This window comes from Hyaena hyaena, unplaced genomic scaffold (genome assembly GCF_003009895.1).
Source record: "Hyaena hyaena isolate Hyena2069 unplaced genomic scaffold, ASM300989v1 scaffold_38, whole genome shotgun sequence".
NCBI lineage: Eukaryota > Metazoa > Chordata > Mammalia > Carnivora > Hyaenidae > Hyaena > Hyaena hyaena.
In genome coordinates this window covers 1,490,522-1,508,976 of record NW_024080670.1, presented here as the reverse complement: position 1 = coordinate 1,508,976, position 18,455 = coordinate 1,490,522, and the positions used below count along the sequence as shown (strand labels likewise).

Below are 18,455 nucleotides of genomic sequence, written 5' to 3'. Positions count from 1 at the left end.
CCCCCTGCCCCCAGGCAGCCTACTGTCCTTGGGAGGCTCTGAACCTGGCGCCTGGAGGCTGTGGGGTGTCACAGGGAGGACTCTGTGATTGGAAGGGAAGGCACAGCCTCCTGCGTCCATCCCAACTGGATGGACAGGCCCTGCCTGCCCCTAACTGTGAGATCAGAGTCTTCACCCCAACCCTTCTGGCCGCCCTCTATCAATGGCTTTCCCTTGAGCCCAGGCCCAGCGGAGACTTTGGGTTCCTAGAGTCACCCAGGTGGGGACAGAGAGGCCTGACCCAAACCCCAGATCCTCAGCTGGGCCCTCTGGGTTTGCCTCTCTTGTCCTTCTGCGTTCTGCACCGGCCACGCGGGCCCCCGAGACCTCATGTGGGGCGTCCTGTCCTCTCGCCACGATTCTCAACCCAAACCCCATGGTTCTGTGACCCTACCCCACACCTGCAGTCATTTCCATGTCATTCCATGACCCCCACTGAACTGAGCTCCCCGGGGCCAGGGGCGGACCTGTCATTCACGGCACGCGCCCGGCCCCTCGAGTCGCGCCAGGCGTTTGATAAGCACTGATGAGCTGCCCGAAGTTGCTGTCGTGCTCCCGTCCTTCGAAAAACTCTAAGCAGCGGAGCCAGCCTCCAAAGGGGCAGATCCCTTACCAGCCGATCAATTAACCCTCCCTCTAGCGGAAATCAGATCTTACAGATTGCCATTTGATTGGACTCTCGTGCACCAAAGCCAAATTCAAGCCTGATGGAAAAAAAAAATAGGAATCAAACCCCAGCCTACCAGCTTAATGAAATGCTGTCACAGAGGGGAGGGGCCGGCCCCCAGCGGGCCCGAGATGATGCTGTCCGTGACGTCGTTCAGTACCTGGAGAGGCCTTTGGCCTGGCCCTGCTGTCCGGCCCGCGGGACGGGGTCCAAGGGCCCAGGCCAGCGGGGAGGGCAGGCCTGGCTCACAGCGACCCTCGCTGCTCAGACAGAACCTGGTAAGAGCAGGGGTTAGTTCAGGGCCCGCATCTGGGGGCCTCTGGGCCGGGCCAGCAGGAGAACTACATTTCCCAGAGTCCTCCAATCCTGGGGACTGAGCCATTGGAAGATTTAAATAGCCCAGGCCCGAGGCAGCCAGGCCGCAGGCTGTGGACTCGTCCGCCTCCCCGGTGGCTCCATTGGCGCTGGCCCGCGTTGGTGGGCTCGATTGGCTGCCCGGCTGGCACTGACGTCCCCGCGGAGCCCGGTGGCAGCTGGAGGTAAACAGCCATGTGCAGTCTTCCACTCTATATTTAACAGCTGCTGCGGAGAAGGCAGGGAGGCAGGAAGGGAGTGGTGGCGGGCTCCCCGGGAGGCTCCTGTCTTCGGGGAGAAGGCCTCCCAGCCCTGCTGGCACCGGCCCTTGCCGGGTGAGGCTTCACCATGCCAGCCTCCCAGAGCCGCGCCCGCGCCCGGGACCGCAACAACGTCCTCAACCGAGCCGAGTTCCTGTCCCTGAACCAGCCCCCCAAGGGCGCCCCGGAGCCCCGCAGCTCGGGCAGGAAGGCCCCGGGCCCCTCGGCGCAGCCCCCACCCCCCAGCGATGGCGCCCGCGAGAGGCGCCAGTCACAGCAGCTGCCCGAGGAGGACTGCATGCAGCTGAACCCCTCCTTCAAGGGCATCGCCTTCAACTCCCTGCTGGCCATCGACATCTGCATGTCCAAGCGGCTGGGGGTGTGTGCCGGCCGCGCCGCGTCCTGGGCCAGCGCCCGCTCCATGGTCAAGCTCATTGGCATCACTGGCCACGGCATCCCCTGGGTCGGGGGTACCATCCTCTGCCTGGTGAAGAGCAGCACGCTGGCCGGCCAGGAGGTGCTCATGAACCTGCTCCTGGGTGAGTGTGCCCGCCGTCCGCCACCCACCCCGCCAGGTCCCTGGGAGGGAGCCCACACCACCCCGCCCCGGGCCAGCGTGAGGGGGGCCCTCAGAAGCCGACTGGCACCGGCTAATGAGGTTAGGCAGGAAGGGTGCCCCAGAAACAGACAAACCTCCAGCCTGGGAAAGAGAGAACGGGGGATGCGCAGACAGGGGGCCCCTCCAAAGCAGGGGCCTTGAGAAGGTGGAGGCCCTGCGGAACCTCTAAGGAAGGGCCCAGCTCTTGGCAAAGTGGCCCGCTGCCCCAGAGGCGGCTTGAAGGACAGGGTGCTGGAGGCTGTGACCTCGAGGGAGGCCATCAAGAATCTGGTGGGGGTCCCGGTAAGTGTCCTAGAGAAGGGGTGACTCCCATGCCATGGGTTGGGGTCCTTGAGATCCTGGGCTGCTTGCAGATGCAGACAGGGCTTGTGAGCCCCCCGCTGCTCTCCCCCCGCCCCCCCCGGATGGTCAGAGACCCTGCCTGCTGCCCAGATTTGGGGGTGCGAGAGGTCCAGCCCAGGGCTCCCGCCCACTTACCTGCTGCTTCCTAGGTGACTCGCTGGAGAAACGGGCCAGGTGAGCTGGTGCTGGTTTGTTTTACCATGTTTTCTGCCGCCAGCATCTCTCCGTTTGGCACTGCCCTTTGCCGGGCACCACATGGGACCCACTCCCCTCCACTCATAAGGTGACACCGGCCCCCATCCTGCCCATCTCCATGCACCTTCAGATCCCCAAGGTGCTGGGGGAACCAGCGTCCACTCTCCACGCTGGGCCCCTGTCTGTCTTCCCCCCCCCCGCTCCCCGCCCCCCTCGCAGCATGGCCACCAGTTTGGGCTCAGGCAGGGGGAGGTCTCAGGCCATGCAAACCCTGCCCAGGGAGCCCAGCTCCAGAAGGGGTGTAGCCTGGACCACTGAGGACTGCGATCCCAGGCAAAGCTGCAATAATGTGCACCTCGCTGCTCAGGTCTCGGGGAGGGGGGGCGGGGGCTGGACGCTCTGTGTGGGACGTGGGGAGGAGGAAACCGGCAGGTGCTTCCTTGCACCCTCCACGTTTTCTGGTTCTGATTATTAAGTTGTTTACACTCCTTATTGTCCCTCCCGAATAGACAGTCCCACGTGACTGGGGCGATTATCGCTCCCACTTTACAGATTAGGAAATTGAGGTTCCTATAAATAAAGCAACCTGGCCAAGGCTTCAGAGCTAGAGATTTGCACCGGGTCCGCCTGACACCAGGCTTGAGCTCTTTCCAGGCGCCCTGGCTTGGGCTTCGGGGGGCAGAGCCCTGCGCTCAGTATCCAAGGTTTCCCTGCGGCTCTCACAGCCCCGGACAGAGCAGCCGGTTCAGAAAACTGTGTTGGGAGTTAGATTGTCTGGGGTCCGAGGACGGGGGTGACAAGGGACCCTCAGGCCCCTCTCAGCCCTGCTCCCTAGACCCCCTCCGCACACCCCTTCCCTGGGCGACGTTGGAAGTGGTAAAGCTGTATCTGTAATGTGTTCAGTGTTTACCGCGTGCCCGGCGTTGCGTGAAACACACCTTCGCTCCGAGTCCTCTCACAGCCCCAGGAGGGAGAAGCAGTCTCCTTCCTCTTGTAAAGAGGAGGAAACTGAGGCACAGGGTGGTGCCTTGCCCACGGTCATGCAGCCAGTCAGAGAGTCAAAGACGGAGCGGGGAGCACCTCTAGCTTATTATGTTGTTGTTGTTGTTTAATTTTTTTAATGTTTTATTTATTTCTGAGAGAGACAGACAGACAGACAGACAGACAGACAGTGTGAGCAGGGGAGGATCAGAGAGAGAGGGAGATTCAGAATACAAAGCAGGCTCCAGGCTCTGAGCTGAGCTGTCAGCACAGACCCCAATGCGGGGCTCGAACCCGCAAACCGTGAGATCATGACCTGAGCCGAACGCTTAACTGACCAGGCCGCCCAGGTGCCCCTCCTCTAGCTTGTTAACAGGAAGTTTCTGGCTCATTCCGGCAACCAGCAGCTGTGGGCACAAAGGCTTCTGCTTCAGAGGATGAAGACCAAGGCTCGGGATGCCTCCCTTCTTGAATGAGAATGACAGGCGTTCTTAAGTTTTTAAAAACATTATTTGTTGAGCTTCTTCATGTACCAAACACTATGCCATGAATGTCCTGTATTTCATAATCTAAAAATATTTTTAATGACTTAAGTATTCATATACCCACTTCACAGATGAGTTAACTGAGGGGTCCAGGGACATGTCCACCCTGCACAAGAGTTAGTGGTAGGCCCAGGGACCAAAGCCATGTCCTCCAGAAGGCAAATCCTTTGCCCCCCCTCCTGCCCCCCCATGCACTGTGAGCCTGCAGGCTGCACGGACCGCCTGATCATTCCAGAAGCATGAATACAGCAAGGAGGTGAAGGGTCTGGGGGGAGGTTTTCCACCTACCGGCAGCTTTACTGATGTATCTGGGTGCTAAGAGCACAGAGAAATAAGGGCTTGGCCCAAAGCAGCCTCTCCATAGCAGGTGCTCAGAGCAGCCGGAGTGCCCTGTGGGCTCTGCTCGCTTCATGGGGGTGCAGACCAAGCCCCTCAGTTCCGTGGCAGAGAGCCGCAGCGGGTACCCAGGGTGGGTTCTGATCCCACAGCTCTGGCGCAACCTGCCGGGGGGCTGCCCACGCCATCCTCCACCTGGGGAAAGCAGCCCGCCCACTGAGCAGCACAAAGTGCAGACTTCTGTCTCTCCTTCAGTCTTTGGGGGGCCAGGGTGGGGAGCAGCTTTCAACCCTAGAGCACAGGGTCCAAGGTCAGCCTGGGCTTTGTCCAATCCTTCCCTGACCCTTTCCCTCTCTGTGAACTTGGCCAAGCCAGTTCCCATCTCTGAGCCTCAGTTTGCTGATCTGTACATGGGGCCCCAGGGCTCACGGGAAGCTGATAAGGCCCTTGGCACAGTGGGAGGCGGGTGAGCAGTCGTGCCCCATGCCACCACCCAGCCCTGCCCTCCCGCCCTGAGCACCAGGCGACCTAGCGAATTCCCGGGGGGGGGTCTCTGGGCTGGGAGTGGGGGCCCCCACCTGTGTAGCTGGGACCTGGGCCCCCTGCAGCCCCAGAGGGGAAAACTCAGGAGGCCTGGGAACACAGCTGGGCCAGGAGGAGGTTCTCTGCGCTGCCCCCCACCACCCCGTGCCCCCCCAGCTATGCTGCCCAGCCTGGAGAAAACACCTAAAGGGGCCTTAGCAGCTGGGAAAACCTTGGCCTCCAGAGTCGGCTGGACCTGGGGGCGAATCCTAGCCCTGCTGTGGGAACTCAAACAAGTGACTTTGCCTCTCTGAGCCTCGTTTCCCTCATCTGTCGAATGGGTGGCTGGGACAGCTCACTGTAAGAATCTTGGCACGTACTGATGCCGGTTAACGCTTGTGCAACTCTGCGCGTCACCATCCGTGCCCCATCACCATTATCGAGAGCAGTCCCGGGGTTTCCCCCAGGCTCCAGCCACCTGCGAGACGACTCGGTCCCCTCCCTCGCCCCTCCCCTGCAGCTCCAGGCTTGATGATCCCACAGGGAACACGCAGCAGGTGATGCAGGCCGATCCCAGCTCACCAAGCCCGTGCCGGTTACTTCGTGGGCCTCCTTGGCCGACCATGGCTTCTGTGTCTTGTTGCCATGATCTATAAAAGTGTCTTTATTGACATCGTCCTGGTTATGAAAACCATACACTCATCCCTTTCTGTATCATTTTTTTTAAGCTTTTTATTTCTTTTTTTTAATTTTTATTTCTAGGAGAGAGAGAGAGACAGCATGAGCAGGGGAGGGTCAGAGAGAGAGGGAGATACAGACTGAAACAGGCTCCAGGCTCTGAGCCGGCAGTCAGCACAGACCCCGACGCGGGGCTCGAACCCACGAACCGCGAGATCATGACCTAAGCGAAAGCCGGACGCTTAACCGACTAAGCCACCCAGGTGCCCCTCTGTATCATTTTTTAATGGTGAAAAATACATACATGACACCACACTTGTCATTTTAGCCATTTTAAGTATACATTTCATGGCCATTGAACACATTGACAATGTCATGCAACCCTTACCACCATCCATCGCCAGAACTTTTTCCTCGTCCCAGACTGAAGCCCCGTCCCCGTTAACCCTTGACTCCCCGCCCCTCCCCCAGCCCCTGGCAGCCACCGCTCTCCTTCCTGTCTCTATGAACTTGACTTCTCCAGGGACCTCATAAAAATGGAATCACACACCACTGTCCTTCTGTAACTGGCTTATTGCACTTTGCGTAATGGCCCCCAGGTCCGTCCATCCTGTAACAGGCATCAGGAGTCCCTCCCTTTGCAAGGCTAAATAATACCCCACGGTCTGGCTAGGCCACGTTTTGTGTACCCATCATCTGTCAGTAGACACTTGGCTGGCTTCTGGCTTCTGGCTGCTGCGACCCTTGCTGATCTGAACATGGGTGTGCAAGTCCCTGCCTTCGGGGCTTTGGGGTAACTACTCGGAAGTAGAATCGGTAGGTTAAATGGCAATTCCAAGTTTAATTCTTCAAGGCACGCCCGCACTGTTGCCCGTGGCCGCTGCTCCGCTTTACGTTCCCACCAGCGACACCACAAGGGCTTCCTTTCTCCGTGTCCTTCGCCGATGCCTGCTGTTTTCCGGGTCTTGAGAATAAGCGTCCCAGTGAGTGTGCAGAGTGGAATCTCGTGGTTTTGAGTTGCATTTTCCTGAAGGGTTAGTGATGTTGACCACTCTGTCATCGCACGCTCCTCTTGTGAGAGAAATCCGAACATCACGAGGACGGGTGACCAAAAGAGCGAGTGCTTCCCTTAAGCCCCCTCCCCAGGAATAACGTCTCCTTACGGTTTGGGCCACGGGCCTCTGCACGCATGTGACAGCCTAGCTCTGTGCACGTGCTAACGGATCGTAGGTTTCTCAGATGACCTCCTGCGGTGTTTTTCCCAGCTTGGCCTCAGTCTCACAGGACCGGCCGAGCCGTGAGCATGCCCTTTGGGATTGTGGCCTCAGCCCCACATCCCTTTACCTCAACCTTCAAGGTTCAGAAACCAGAACTGGCCCCTCCTTGCAGCAGCCCCATGCCCCCCCCCCGCCATATAATCTGTGACGGCATCTCTCTCTCACCGCCCCCTGGGTCCTGCTCTCAGTGACGGATTGGTGATGACTCCCCCCGCCTCCGGCCACCTCCCAGCTTCCAAAGCCTGTCCCTGATTTATGACTACCTAGGCTGACCGGCCTGCCCGTCTGGAGCTCTCCTGCGGAGATGGTGGCTGCCGGCTATGTAGGGAGAAAACGTTCCCCCGCCTTCTCCCAGCTTCACTTGTCATGTCTCCGTGCGGCTCAGTGAGAGACATCAGTCCCTCTGGGGGTCCTTCAGCCGCCCCCTGACCAGGCACTGTCCTGACAGCTGCCCTTGTGGCCATGTGTGACAGGGCAGGCTCGTGTCTACACTGCCTGGCACTCAGCTGAGGGAATAGATGATGCTGTCAGACTCCTGTGCCCATGGTTTTGATCTCCTTGTACCCGAACCGTCTTTGGAGATAGCTAGAGCCGGCCTTAGTACCTGGACTCTTCAGATGAGAAAGCAGATGGTTCAGGCCAGGGGAGACAGAGGCAGGCCAGGGCCTTCGCATCGGCCCCCTCGGGGGTGCCCAGGGCTGGGGGCATGGCTCTGGCTGAAGTCAAGGGCCACCCAGATCAGGAGAGGTGCGGGGCCCGTACACACGCATGTATACACACACACGCACGCACACACACACTACTCGCACCAACAGAGTGGAGGTCCCCGTGCTAAAAGACTGGAGGTTCCCACCTACCCTCAGGACACACACCCCCCACTCCACCCTGTGCGCCTCCCTCCCAGCTAGATCCTGCTGAAACCGGGGGCTGGTTTTTTAAATAACTTTTCTGTGCATGTGCTGAAATCCACATGAAATTGACCATGTTAACCATCTTTAAGTGCTGAAATTCAGTGGCATGAAGCACATTCGCGTTGTAGGTAGCTATCACCCCACCCACCCCCAGAGCTTTTCCATCTTCCCAAACTGAGACTCTGCCCCCACTTCAACAAGAGCTCCTCATCCACTCCCTTCACCTGAGAAGGTCCCAAGGTTCATCCATCCCCAGCCCTTGGCCACCACTGTTTACTTTCCGTCTCTATGGATTCATCTAATCTAGGGAACTTCCTCAAAGTGCAGTCATGCAATATTTGTCCTTTTGTAAAAAGGCCTATTTAAAAATGTGATGTGCCCAGTAATGCCTGCTCCTGGGAAGAAGACAATTAGGGGCGCCTGGGTGGCCCAGTCGGTTGGGCGTCCGGCTTCGGCTCAGGGCATGATCTCACGGTTCGTGGGTTCGAGCCCCGCGTCGGGCTCTGTGCTGACAGCTCAGAGCCTGTTTCAGATCCTGTGTTTCCCTCTCTCTCTGCCCCTCCCGTGCTCATGCTCTGTCTCTCTCTGTCTCAAAAATAAATAAATATTAAAAAAAAAAGACAATTAAATGCAGAATCACAAAAAGACAATAAAAATCACCCTCCTCTTCCTACCTAGAGAGAAGCGCTGTTAACCAGTCCGTGGAGTGTGGCTCCCAGACTTTTCGTCTCTGTGCATAGACGCATCTACATCTTATTTTACAAGAACGGCATCATACTGTAAATCCTGTTTGGTACTTGTGCTTTTCCACTTAAAAAACCCCAGAGCGCGCCTCCGGTGGCTATAAATATACACCTGCCTCATCGCTGGCGGGGCCCCAGCGCGCCATTGTCTAGACTTGGCCACGATACGTCCCTTCCGTCTCCTACTCAAGGGCATTGTGTTGGTGCGGCCTTCAGGGTTACGAAGACGGCGAATCACAGTGCGCGTCCCTAATGACTTCCCAGGGAGATCCCCCGCCGATGGAAGAGCGGGGTCAAGGGAGGCATGTTGTAAAGGCTTCTAAGTCTGAGGCCAGACGCCCTTCGGAAAGTTTAGACGGATTGACGCTGCCCCGCAGCACTGCGGGGTTGTCCCCCAGCTCCTGGCGGACTTGGAATGGGGAGATAAGAGACAGGGAGGGCCCCCGGGCCAGGGGAGCTGGGACCCCTCCTCCCTGCCCCAGGGGGGGAGAGGCACGGCCCACAAACCCGTCCCCTGGCCAGCCAACAAGGAGCCCCCCTCCAGGCCTGGCTTTGCTCGCTGCTGAGTCCACAGCCTCCCCGTTCCTGCCTCCTGCCCAGCTGACTCCCCAGTGCTGGAAAGCAGCTGAAGCGCCACGGGGCCCGTGAGAGGTCACCTCAGCCATTCCTCTGCCTCCGGGCAGATGCGCGTGTGCGCACACACGCATGCACGCACACAAGCGGCCAGCCACGGGCAGGCAGGAGGCCTCAGGAGCAGCGAATTCCAAGTCGGCCGTGATAGCGGCTCTTTTCTGAGAAAGCTCTGGCCGCTGCCTCGGCCCCTGTGACCCGCTGGTGGCGCGGGGGAGCGCAGGGGGCACCGAGCCAGGCTCTCATGCTGCTCTGAGGCGGCAGCAGGACCTGGGGCGCGGCTGCGCTGCCTGCCCGGGGGTCTGGACATCTCAGAGCCCGGCTTGCTGAGAGGGGCCTGGAGTGGAGCCGGCTACAGCCAGGACAGTGAGTGAGGCCGAACCCGGCGTCCCAGGCGCCGTTTACGAAGCGCTTCCTGCGAGCAGCGCCCTGAGTGGCCTCCGGGGTTTTGTCAGCGAGGGGAGGGAGGCTCCGGACGTGCCAAGGTCGAACTTGGCAAGCAGCTGACCTTGAAGCTGGCCTCCGCTTCTGGAGCCCAGGTGCGTGCGCAGCCCCTGCCCTGCTTGCCTGCAGGGGTGGAGGCTGGGGAGGCCAGGTGGCCTGCCCTGCTCGCACCGCGGGCTCCGGTCACTGTCCTGCCCCTCGCCCCCAAGCGCCCTGCCAGCCGACCTTCCCCGAGGGCCCCCCTTGCCTCCGCTCCAAGTCCAAGAGGAATGTAGGTCAGGGAACTTGACAGCGCCGTGCGACTGGAATTCACGGAGCCCTGAGTGATGGCGCCATTTGCTTCTATTTCTGGGCTCTAGATTATGCGCTGACAGTGTCAGAGTCACGGTCACAAGGAGGGCTGGCTGGGGTGCTGGGGGAGGGGAGAGCGGCCCTTCCGGACAGCAGGAGGGGTGGGGAGGTGCTGGGAGGCCCCGGGAAGGCGTCGGCTCTGCCGGAGAGCCGTCTGTCTCTCCATCCGCTAAGCCTCAACACCGAACGGCTGCGGCGTGGGGAGTGGGAGACCCCCGGCCCTTTGCACCTGTAAAGGAACTCTGTCTAACCAGTGCTTACTGCCCACATGCCACCTCGGCCCGCGGCACTCTGCCAGCCTGTTTCATCAGCCCCAGACCCGGCCGTGCCTGACCTACCCAAGAACCAGTCATACCCGAGAACTAGAGGTCAAGGGAATGAATGAACAAGGCATAGGATGGGTCGGGCTGGCGGGACAGCCAGCGGCAAAGGGGTAGAGTCTCCACCTCGTTATGGCTTCCAGAGACAGAACCAGCTGGAAATAGCAGATTCCCAAAGGCCCAAGGTGCAGGGCTTTTGAATCATGGGACACAGGAGCGCCTGGGTGGCTCAGTCGCTTACACATCCAACTCTTGGTTTTAGCTCGGGTCATGAGCTCACGGTTCATGGGTTCGAGCCCCGCACCAGGCTCTGTGCTGACAGTACAGAGCCTGCTTGGGATTCCCTGCCTCCCTCTCTCTCTGCCCCTCCCCTGCTCGCTCGCTCTCAAAAATAAACACTGAAATCACGGGACACAGGTAGCCTCTGAGGCCTCTGTGGGGGGAGGGGAGGGTCCCTGAACCGAGCTCCCGAGTGTGACCACAGGGCCGCCTCTGTCTTCTGTTACGCATACTGAATCTTTTATCTGCTTTAAAGGGGGAAAAAATGCTTTGCCCCTAAAAAAGGGGTGTGGGTCTAGCTCAGCCCTTGGCCTGTGGGTCCTGAGCACCCATCAGGAGAGCTGGGCATGTGGGGGGATTCGGGCACAGGCCCTGCCTACCTTCAGCCACCGAATCCGAGTGGGGCCCTGAGCCGGGGGCACCCACCCGACAGCCCTGAGATGCCGCCCCCGCCCCCTCCCTCCCGCCTGCCTCTGTGCACACCCACACCAGGGTTCACACTCTTCTGGGAAGGCGGATTTTACACCAGCAACAGCTTGCCAAGTGGATGGGCCTTGGGTTTTCGCTGAGAAACTTGGTCACCAGTTAGCCAGTCGACTGTGCCTTCCAGTGGCTGGTGTCATGCTTGGCTCTTCTCAGGGCCCGATCCTTGTCCACATTAACCCCCTGCCCCCAAGACCCCAGCCGGCAGCCCACCCGACACCCAGACTGCACAAAGCGCAGGGAAGGCTGGACCCTGGGCGCGTTGATTTCCCGTCAGGAGGTGGGGGTCTCGGAACGGGGCCAGGTAATCTCGACCCTGGGGGAACCTCAGAGGAGGAAACCCTCTCACTGATGCACCTGCTGGATGCCGGCCGCCCGCCAGGATCAGGCTGCCTGGGACTGAAGAACGAGGGAGAATAAGTCAGCAGGGGGCAGGGGAACGGCGGAACCCTCCAGAACAGACGAGCCACAGGTATGAATACTCCAGCCTCTAAGGCTTTGTCTTGTCCTCCGTAAAATGGGGACGATAGAGCCTGGCTGCTGCGACAAATGGTGTGATGGTCCTTCTGAAAGTTACCACCTCGAGTTACCATATGGTGCCGTGACTCCTTCCGTAAGCAGGTGCTCGGCAAATACCTGTGCACAAGCATCCACAGTAGCCAGAAGGTGCAAGGAACCCAGGCGTCCCCGACAGGTGAACAGATACACAAACAGTGGGGGGGGGGGAGGGGTTTCCCGACAGTGGAATATCATTCAGCCTCGGGAATGAGGTTCGGATGCACACTGCGGGCACGGACCTCGAACACCTGATCCTGGGTGAAAGGAGCCTCACACAAGGGCCCACGTGCCTGATTCCCTGCTTAGGAAATGCCCACGGAGGCAAATCCACAGGGACAAAAGGCAGATTAGTGGCGGCCAGGGTTGGGGGGACCAGGAGAGGGACAGGTTGCGTAACGGGTAGCGGACTTCCTTGTGGGGGCGATAAACGTGTTGGCACCGGGAGGAGGCGGTGGTTGTCCAGTCCTACAGATGTTTGTTGTTGTTGTTGTTGTTTAAGTTTATTTTGAGAGCGAGAGAGAAGCATGGGCGAGGGAGGGGCAGAGAGAGAGACAGGAGAGAGAAGCCCAAGCAGACTCTGAGCTGTCAGCACAGAGCCCGACGCGGGTCTCGAACCCACGAACCGTGAGATCATGACCTGAGCCGAAGTCAGACGCCTAACCGACTGAGCCCCCCAGGGGCCCCAACCCTGTGCATGTATTAAATGCCACTGAATGTACACTTGGGTGACATGAATTTCACCTTCGCTTCTGAAATACAAGGACAGTCCTGTGCTGCTCCCAGCACTGCAGGGACGCCAGTGAGGTCCTTCTGGAAGAATCACCAGCCAGCGTGGTGGGTCAGGGCCGAGGCCCTCCGCAGGGGCCCGTGACGCCCCTGATGACCCACTCTGTCACGCTGGCACCTTCACTGAGCACCATGAACAAATTGGGTCCGGACCGTCCCCGAGCAGGTGTGGCATCCGGGAAGAGAGACGAGTAATGCTGAGAAGGTGTGCGGTGTGCCGGGACTTTGGTAAACAGGCGGCCAGGAAGGCTGCTCTGCTGAGGGGAGGGAGGGCACGAGCCGGGTGGGCATTCCAGGAAAGGGCGTTCAGGTACAGCACAAGCAAAGGCCCTGAGGTAGAAACGTGCCCAGGGAACAGCGTGGCTGGAATGAAGAAAGCAGGGCGGGGCGGGGGTGCTGAGGGTGAGGGGACGCTGACAGTCCCCCGGGGCCTCTCCCTCTCGCCCGCAGCCCTGCTCCTGGACATCATGACGGTGGCCGGCGTGCAGAAACTCATCAAGCGTCGTGGCCCGTTCGAGACGAACCCCAGCCTCCTGGACTACCTCACCATGGACGTGTACGCCTTCCCCGCCGGGCACGCCAGCCGCGCGGCCATGGTGTCCAAGTTCTTCCTCAGCCACCTGGTGCTGGCCGTGCCCCTGCGCATCCTGCTGGTGCTCTGGGCCCTCTGCGTGGGGCTGTCGCGGGTGATGATCGGGCGCCACCACATCACGGACGTCATCTCGGGCTTCATCATGGGCTACTTCCAGTTCCGCCTGGTGGAGCTGGTCTGGATGTCTTCTAACACCTGTCAGATGCTGATCTCCGCCTGGTGAGCCCCGGGACTCGAGAGAGGGGCAGGCGCCGCGGCCACCCCGCCACCGCGTCTCCCCCCGTCACGGCTGGAGGCTGGCGACCTCGGCCAGGCTGCCCGGAGGCTGGGTGTGGCCGGCGGGGGCAGGTGCCCTCGGCTCCTTGGCCTGGACTGTGCGGGTCCTCTCTGGGCGGGCGGGGGGTCCCCGGGGGACGGCTGTGCTTTGCTTGCGCCACACGAGGACTCAAGGTGACAGGCGCGGGGCCGAGTCATGTCCTGCCCCTTCGTCATCCTCACGACTGCTGAGTGCTTGGCTGTGCCCACTGTGCCACGGCACGATGCCTGGCAAAACGCCCCCCCCCCACTCCCACCGCCCAGCACAGGCGCCACTGCCGTCGACCGTCATCGATAGCTTAGGGCGGCACTTTCCAGAGGGCACCCTGCCGGACGCCAGCCTGCAAGATGCTTTGGGAAGGAAAAGGGTTTTGTGGTCAAATACACTTGGGGAATGCTGCGTACTCTTGCCCCCATGCCGGACATTCACAAGGGCCGTTGTCGTCTTAAAGGCTCTGACAAGTCCTGTAGAAATGCTTCCTGTCAAACACGGTTCAGCTCCGTGTTTCCTCAACTTATTTGGCCACAGACCCCTTTTCTCGAGGAACAGCTACTCACCCCCAAAGAACCGCCGTCTCCTCAAGCACATTTTGGGAGAGGCCGCCCGGGAGCCGGAGGGTGTGGGCAGAGCCCACGGCCACGGGCTTCGGTGCCGCTTTGGCCCGCGGGGGCCGGACTCCATGTGGCCTGATAGGTCGTTTCCAAGTGCCCATCATGGATGTGTGTTTCATGTGACAATACAGGCAATCTGCAGGGGACCCTCTCTGTGCTCTCTCCTCGTGTGATGCAAGTTTCCAGGCTGGGGGGAGGGGTCTCTGTTGACGTAAAAGGGTGGGATTTCTTCAGCCCCAGATGGGCCACGGTGTCAGGTGGTCAGAGGTGAATGGGCTTCTAGATTTTTCCAGGCTGGTTGGTCGTTCTCCCTGAAGTCACGATGCAGGGGCTCGAACTCACAAACTGTGAGATCACGACCTGAGCTGAGATCAAGAGTCAAACCCTTAATCAACTGAGCCACCCAGGCGCCCCCATTTTAACCTACATCTTAATCACATCTGCAAAGACTGGATTTCTGAATAAGGTCACATTCATAAGCAAGAGAGTTACGACTTCAGCATATCCTTTATGGGGCCCCCCTTCGATCCTTTGGGCGAGGAAGCCACCTTCCTCTCTCAGCCAGGCCATGGGGACAGGACAGCACGTTCCCGTCTGCAGAGGGGCCCATGGCGACTGGGACTCTGGACCCAGAACGCTCCACAGGCACAGCCCTCAGGCCTGACTACCCTCCCCTCCCTCTGCGGGGGACCCACATCTGCCCCCCACCCCCCTCCCGGGACATTGCCCCAGCAGACGGGGCCCTCCCGAGGCCCCGGCTTCTCTCTTGAGCCTCCGGTGTTGCCTCCCCGGCTGGGGGTGTGGGACATCTGCACCTTGTCTTCCCCCGCCCCCCAGGGGCTCTGGGGCAGCCAACCGGCCGGGCCACCACGATTAAAACCCCCGACTTGCAACCCTGAACACTGGCTGCTTCTGGAGTCTTTAAAACACATTCTGCACATTTCCACAGACGCTCCCAGGCGGCGTGTTTGTGACACGCTGAGCGGAAAGGGTGAGGCCGTCTTCCCTCTCACCTTGCCCCCTACCCTGGGGGTCTGTCATCCGGTGGGTCCTGCTCCAGCTGCGGGCTGGGGCCCACATCCCCAGCAGGGACGCAGGGCCCCAGGGGCTCCGCCTCTGCGGGGGGTGGGGTGGCGGTCTCCGGGTCTACGGTATGAGGAGGGGCTGCTGAAGAATGGAGGGCCCTGGCAGCGCCCCTAATGCCTGGGGCAGGGGCTGGTGGCATCCCGAGTGCCTAACAAATGGTTAAGAGGAAAGGCGTCCTGGGAAGCCCTGTCTGGGAGGCACATCGTGCGGGGTGCCAGTTACACTGGGCGCTAGAGACCCGGGCTCAGGCCAGCGCCCACCGTTCCCGGCAGCGGTGACATCCTCTCTCCGAGCCCTGGGGTCCTGATCTGTGAGGGCACGTGTGACCCAGGGGCGCCCGCCACGTGGGGGCCTGGCGTAAGGTCTGCACTCAGGGCCGTCACTGTGGCATCCTGCACGGAGCCCATAAGAGCAGGGAGATGGGAGCTTGGAGTAGGCTGCGATTCCTCGGGGACGCGCCACCTCCCCCTGCTCCTGGAGAGCGCCTGGCGGTGGGGGGGGGGGGCGAGCAGAGCCCCGGGGGCAGCCTCCAGAGCCCAGCGACTATGGGTGCGGTGTTCCGCGGGAATAGCGAATGCACGCCTGTGACCAAAGCCAATAACTGCTCTCTCTTTTTTTAAATGGTGAATTTTAAGAAGTGAGTTTCGAACAGTAAACCAAACCTGCGTGCCCCGAGAAACCCCAGGGGTCAAGACGCAGCGACCTTTTCGGGATCTTGCTGGATTGGACTGGATAGAGATTCTGCTAGGGATTGTTGCCTCTGTATCCATGAGGGACGTTTGTGCTGTTTCCTTGGTTTGTCTGTGTCCACTTGGGCCATCAGGGTAATGCTACCTCGTCTATTTTTCTGAGAGTCTGTGCAGAATTGACACGATTTCCTCTTTACCCCTCAGAGTTCAGGCCACTCCTTTATTCCTGACCTCTCAGGAACCACCCATCAGTGGAGGTGACATTCAATTCACAACTGACTTGGGGAGAGGAGGGGACGGGACGGGACTTAGACCTATTTTACAGGTGAGGAGACTGAGGCTCAGAGAGGGAAAGTCATTCCCCCAAAATCACTCAGCTAGGATGTGGCAGAGCCAGTGTTGGAGCCCAGGCCTGAGCAGCCTCACGGCAGAAGAACTCTCTGGAAGACAGAAGGGCAGGGCACCCACCAGCATCAGGGCAAAGTGGAGGGCAACAGGTGGGTTGGCTTTTTTTATTATTATTATTAATTGAAGTATAGTTGATGGACAATATTATATTTGCTTCCGGCGTACCACCTTTTTTTTTTTTTTTAATGTTTTATTTATTTCTAGGAGAGAGAGAGAGAGAGAGAGACAGCGTGAGCAGGGGAGGGTCAGAGAGAGAGGGAGTCACAGACTGAAACAGGCTCCAGGCTCTGAGCTGGCAGTCAGCACAGAGCCTGACTCGGGGTTCGAACCCACGAACCGCGAGATCATGACCTAAGGGAAAGTCGGACGCTTAACCAACTAAGCCACCCAGGCGCCCCACCACCTTTTTATTTAATTTTTTTTGAGAGAGCAAAAGCGCACGTGGGAGAGAGGGAGGAGAGGGGCAGAAAGAGAGAGAGAATCACAAGCAGGCTCCACGCCCAGCACGGAGCCCGGAGCCCGGCGTGGGGCTTGATCCCATGACTGTGAGATCATGACCAGAGCGGAAATCAAGAGTCAGACACTTAACCAACTGAGCTGCCCCAGGCACCCCAACCGCTTTAAAAAACAAACAAAGTCAAATCCCCTGCATCAGAGGGATGCCTACGTTGTCTGAAGTCCACCTCAGCCAGACTTCAGACTGGATGTCAGGTACGGCAGGATCAAGCCTCAGGAGCTGTCAACATGACCCCTTCTCTGGCCTTCCATGCCTTCGTCCCCCCCTCCCGTCAGCCGTACCCAGACCCCAGGGGCTTTCACATGCTCCTCTGGGGCCTGGAGCCTGTCCTGAATTTACTCAGTGCCGTCCCGCCTCCTGGTTTCTCTTTTCCCATCCCATCCGCCCAGCATCCCCTCTCAGCGCCGCCAGCGGCCATGGCAAATGCAGTCCCTACGCAGCGTATGAAAGAACGGGAATCCAGAGACTACCAGCAAGAACCATGACCATGGACACCTGTGAAGGGCCAGGCAGGAACGTGTGGCTTGTCCCTGATTCTGCTGTGACCAAGGGGTCGGAGGGGGTGTCGACACAAGAGCATATTGGGTGGGATTCAGAATGGAGCCTCTTTCAAGGAGAAGGTGGCCACCCCCAGAACTCGGGGGCTCCTGGTGCCTTAAGAAGAGGCAAGGCAGATGCCTGAGGACATGTCCCCTCAAGGTGGCCTGGCCCCAAAGGTGTAGCCAGAGCTTCACCCACACTGGGTTTCCTTGGTAAAGGTCACTTGATCGGAGGGCCCGGGGGGTGGGGGCCGAGCCGGAGTTGGGCTGGGCTGGGCCATGTTGAGGAAAGAGCACACACAAGGGAGTCACACAGATGTGGCTTCAAATTCTGGCCCTGACGAAGCACTGAGCCCCCTGAGCCTCGATTTTCCTCTCCATAAAATGGGGGTGAGGCTTGCCGTGCACGGGTGTGAGCATTAGAGCAGAGCCCCGTGGAGGCCTGCGGAGGGAAGAACGAGCTGCCTGGGCCACCGTGCCCCTGGAGAGGCCCACGCCTGTTCCCTGGGCACTCGGGACGGGACAGGGAATCCGGAGCGGGGACGTGTGCCCGTGTCCTGGCGGGACCAGCACGGGCTGGCCTCTGGCCTGGTTTGCCTGGACCCAGGTCACTGTGGTTCAGGTCCCAGGAGAGGGATGAGCCCCACTCCAACCCCAGAAAAGGGGAACAAAACAGCTGTTCCATCTGGTGAGGAGGACTTGGGGACGGGGGGTTGTGGGGACAGAGACACAGAGCTGGGTGCGAGGGGCGGGACAGGGCCTGCGGCTGGGACTCAGAGACCTTGCTGGCTCTGGGGCTGTGCCCTCGTCTGTGAAACGTGCTGCTGCGCCTGCTCTGCCCTGGGGAAGGGGCTGCACCTTCAAGTCCAAGTTCACGGGTGAGAGGGGCCGCTGGGAGCCAGCCTCTTGGGGACACGCACTGGGGGGCGGAGCCTTGGGGAAGGCCAGAGTACTGGTCTCATCACAGTCACAACGAGGAGCTCGGGCGCCCCAGATGCTGCCAGCCCTCCATGGAAAGAGGTGGCCCTGGGACATGTCCGTCCTGGTGATGCTTCCGTGCGCTCACGCCAGCCCAGAGACGCACACACAGGTGCCAACCTGGGCCACAGCTCACGCCTGCGCGTCCACAGTGCCCCCACTCTCGCCCGACTCGTGAGCCAGAGGGAGACAGGAAAGGCCACTCCTACGGTCGATGTTACATTCAAACTCAGGTTACCCTTGTGTCTTCTTTACTATGAGAAGGAAATATATTCGTGCTGGAGAGAGGGGGAGGGGTGTGGAAAAACAGGTATAAAGAAAATAGCCTTTCAGTTCATCTTGGTGTCATGTTGCCTTGAGATCACCCTTAACGATCCCATTCCCGGTGCCGGCCGCCTA

The 18,455-nt window shown here is 59.8% G+C and overlaps 1 protein-coding gene across 2 annotated transcripts; it reads left to right on the top strand.

The window, feature by feature from the left end:
* The first annotated feature begins 911 nt into the window (after window positions 1-911).
* PLPP7 (phospholipid phosphatase 7 (inactive)) lies at window positions 912-14,212 on the top strand. 2 transcript variants are annotated; one of them, XM_039229745.1, is made up of 3 exons: window positions 912-1,859; window positions 12,301-12,525; window positions 12,771-12,862. In XM_039229745.1, exons 1-2 carry the CDS (start codon window positions 1,409-1,411, stop codon window positions 12,513-12,515), a joined length of 666 nt encoding a protein of 221 aa, XP_039085676.1. In that variant the 5' UTR covers window positions 912-1,408; the 3' UTR covers window positions 12,516-12,525; window positions 12,771-12,862. The 2 variants fall into 2 exon arrangements, with proteins under 2 accessions (XP_039085676.1, XP_039085675.1); XM_039229744.1 differs by lacking the exon at window positions 12,301-12,525 and having other exon boundaries at window positions 919-1,859; window positions 12,771-14,212.
* The last annotated feature ends 4,243 nt before the right edge of the window (window positions 14,213-18,455 follow it).

Coding starts and splice junctions, on each gene's coding strand:
- PLPP7 (XM_039229744.1), top strand. CDS start 1,409: ATGCCAGCCTCCCAGAGCCGCGCCCGCGCCCGGGACCGCAACAACGTC. Junction 1,860..12,770: donor GCTCATGAACCTGCTCCTGG/GTGAGTGTGCCC, acceptor TCTCGCCCGCAG/CCCTGCTCCTGGACATCATG.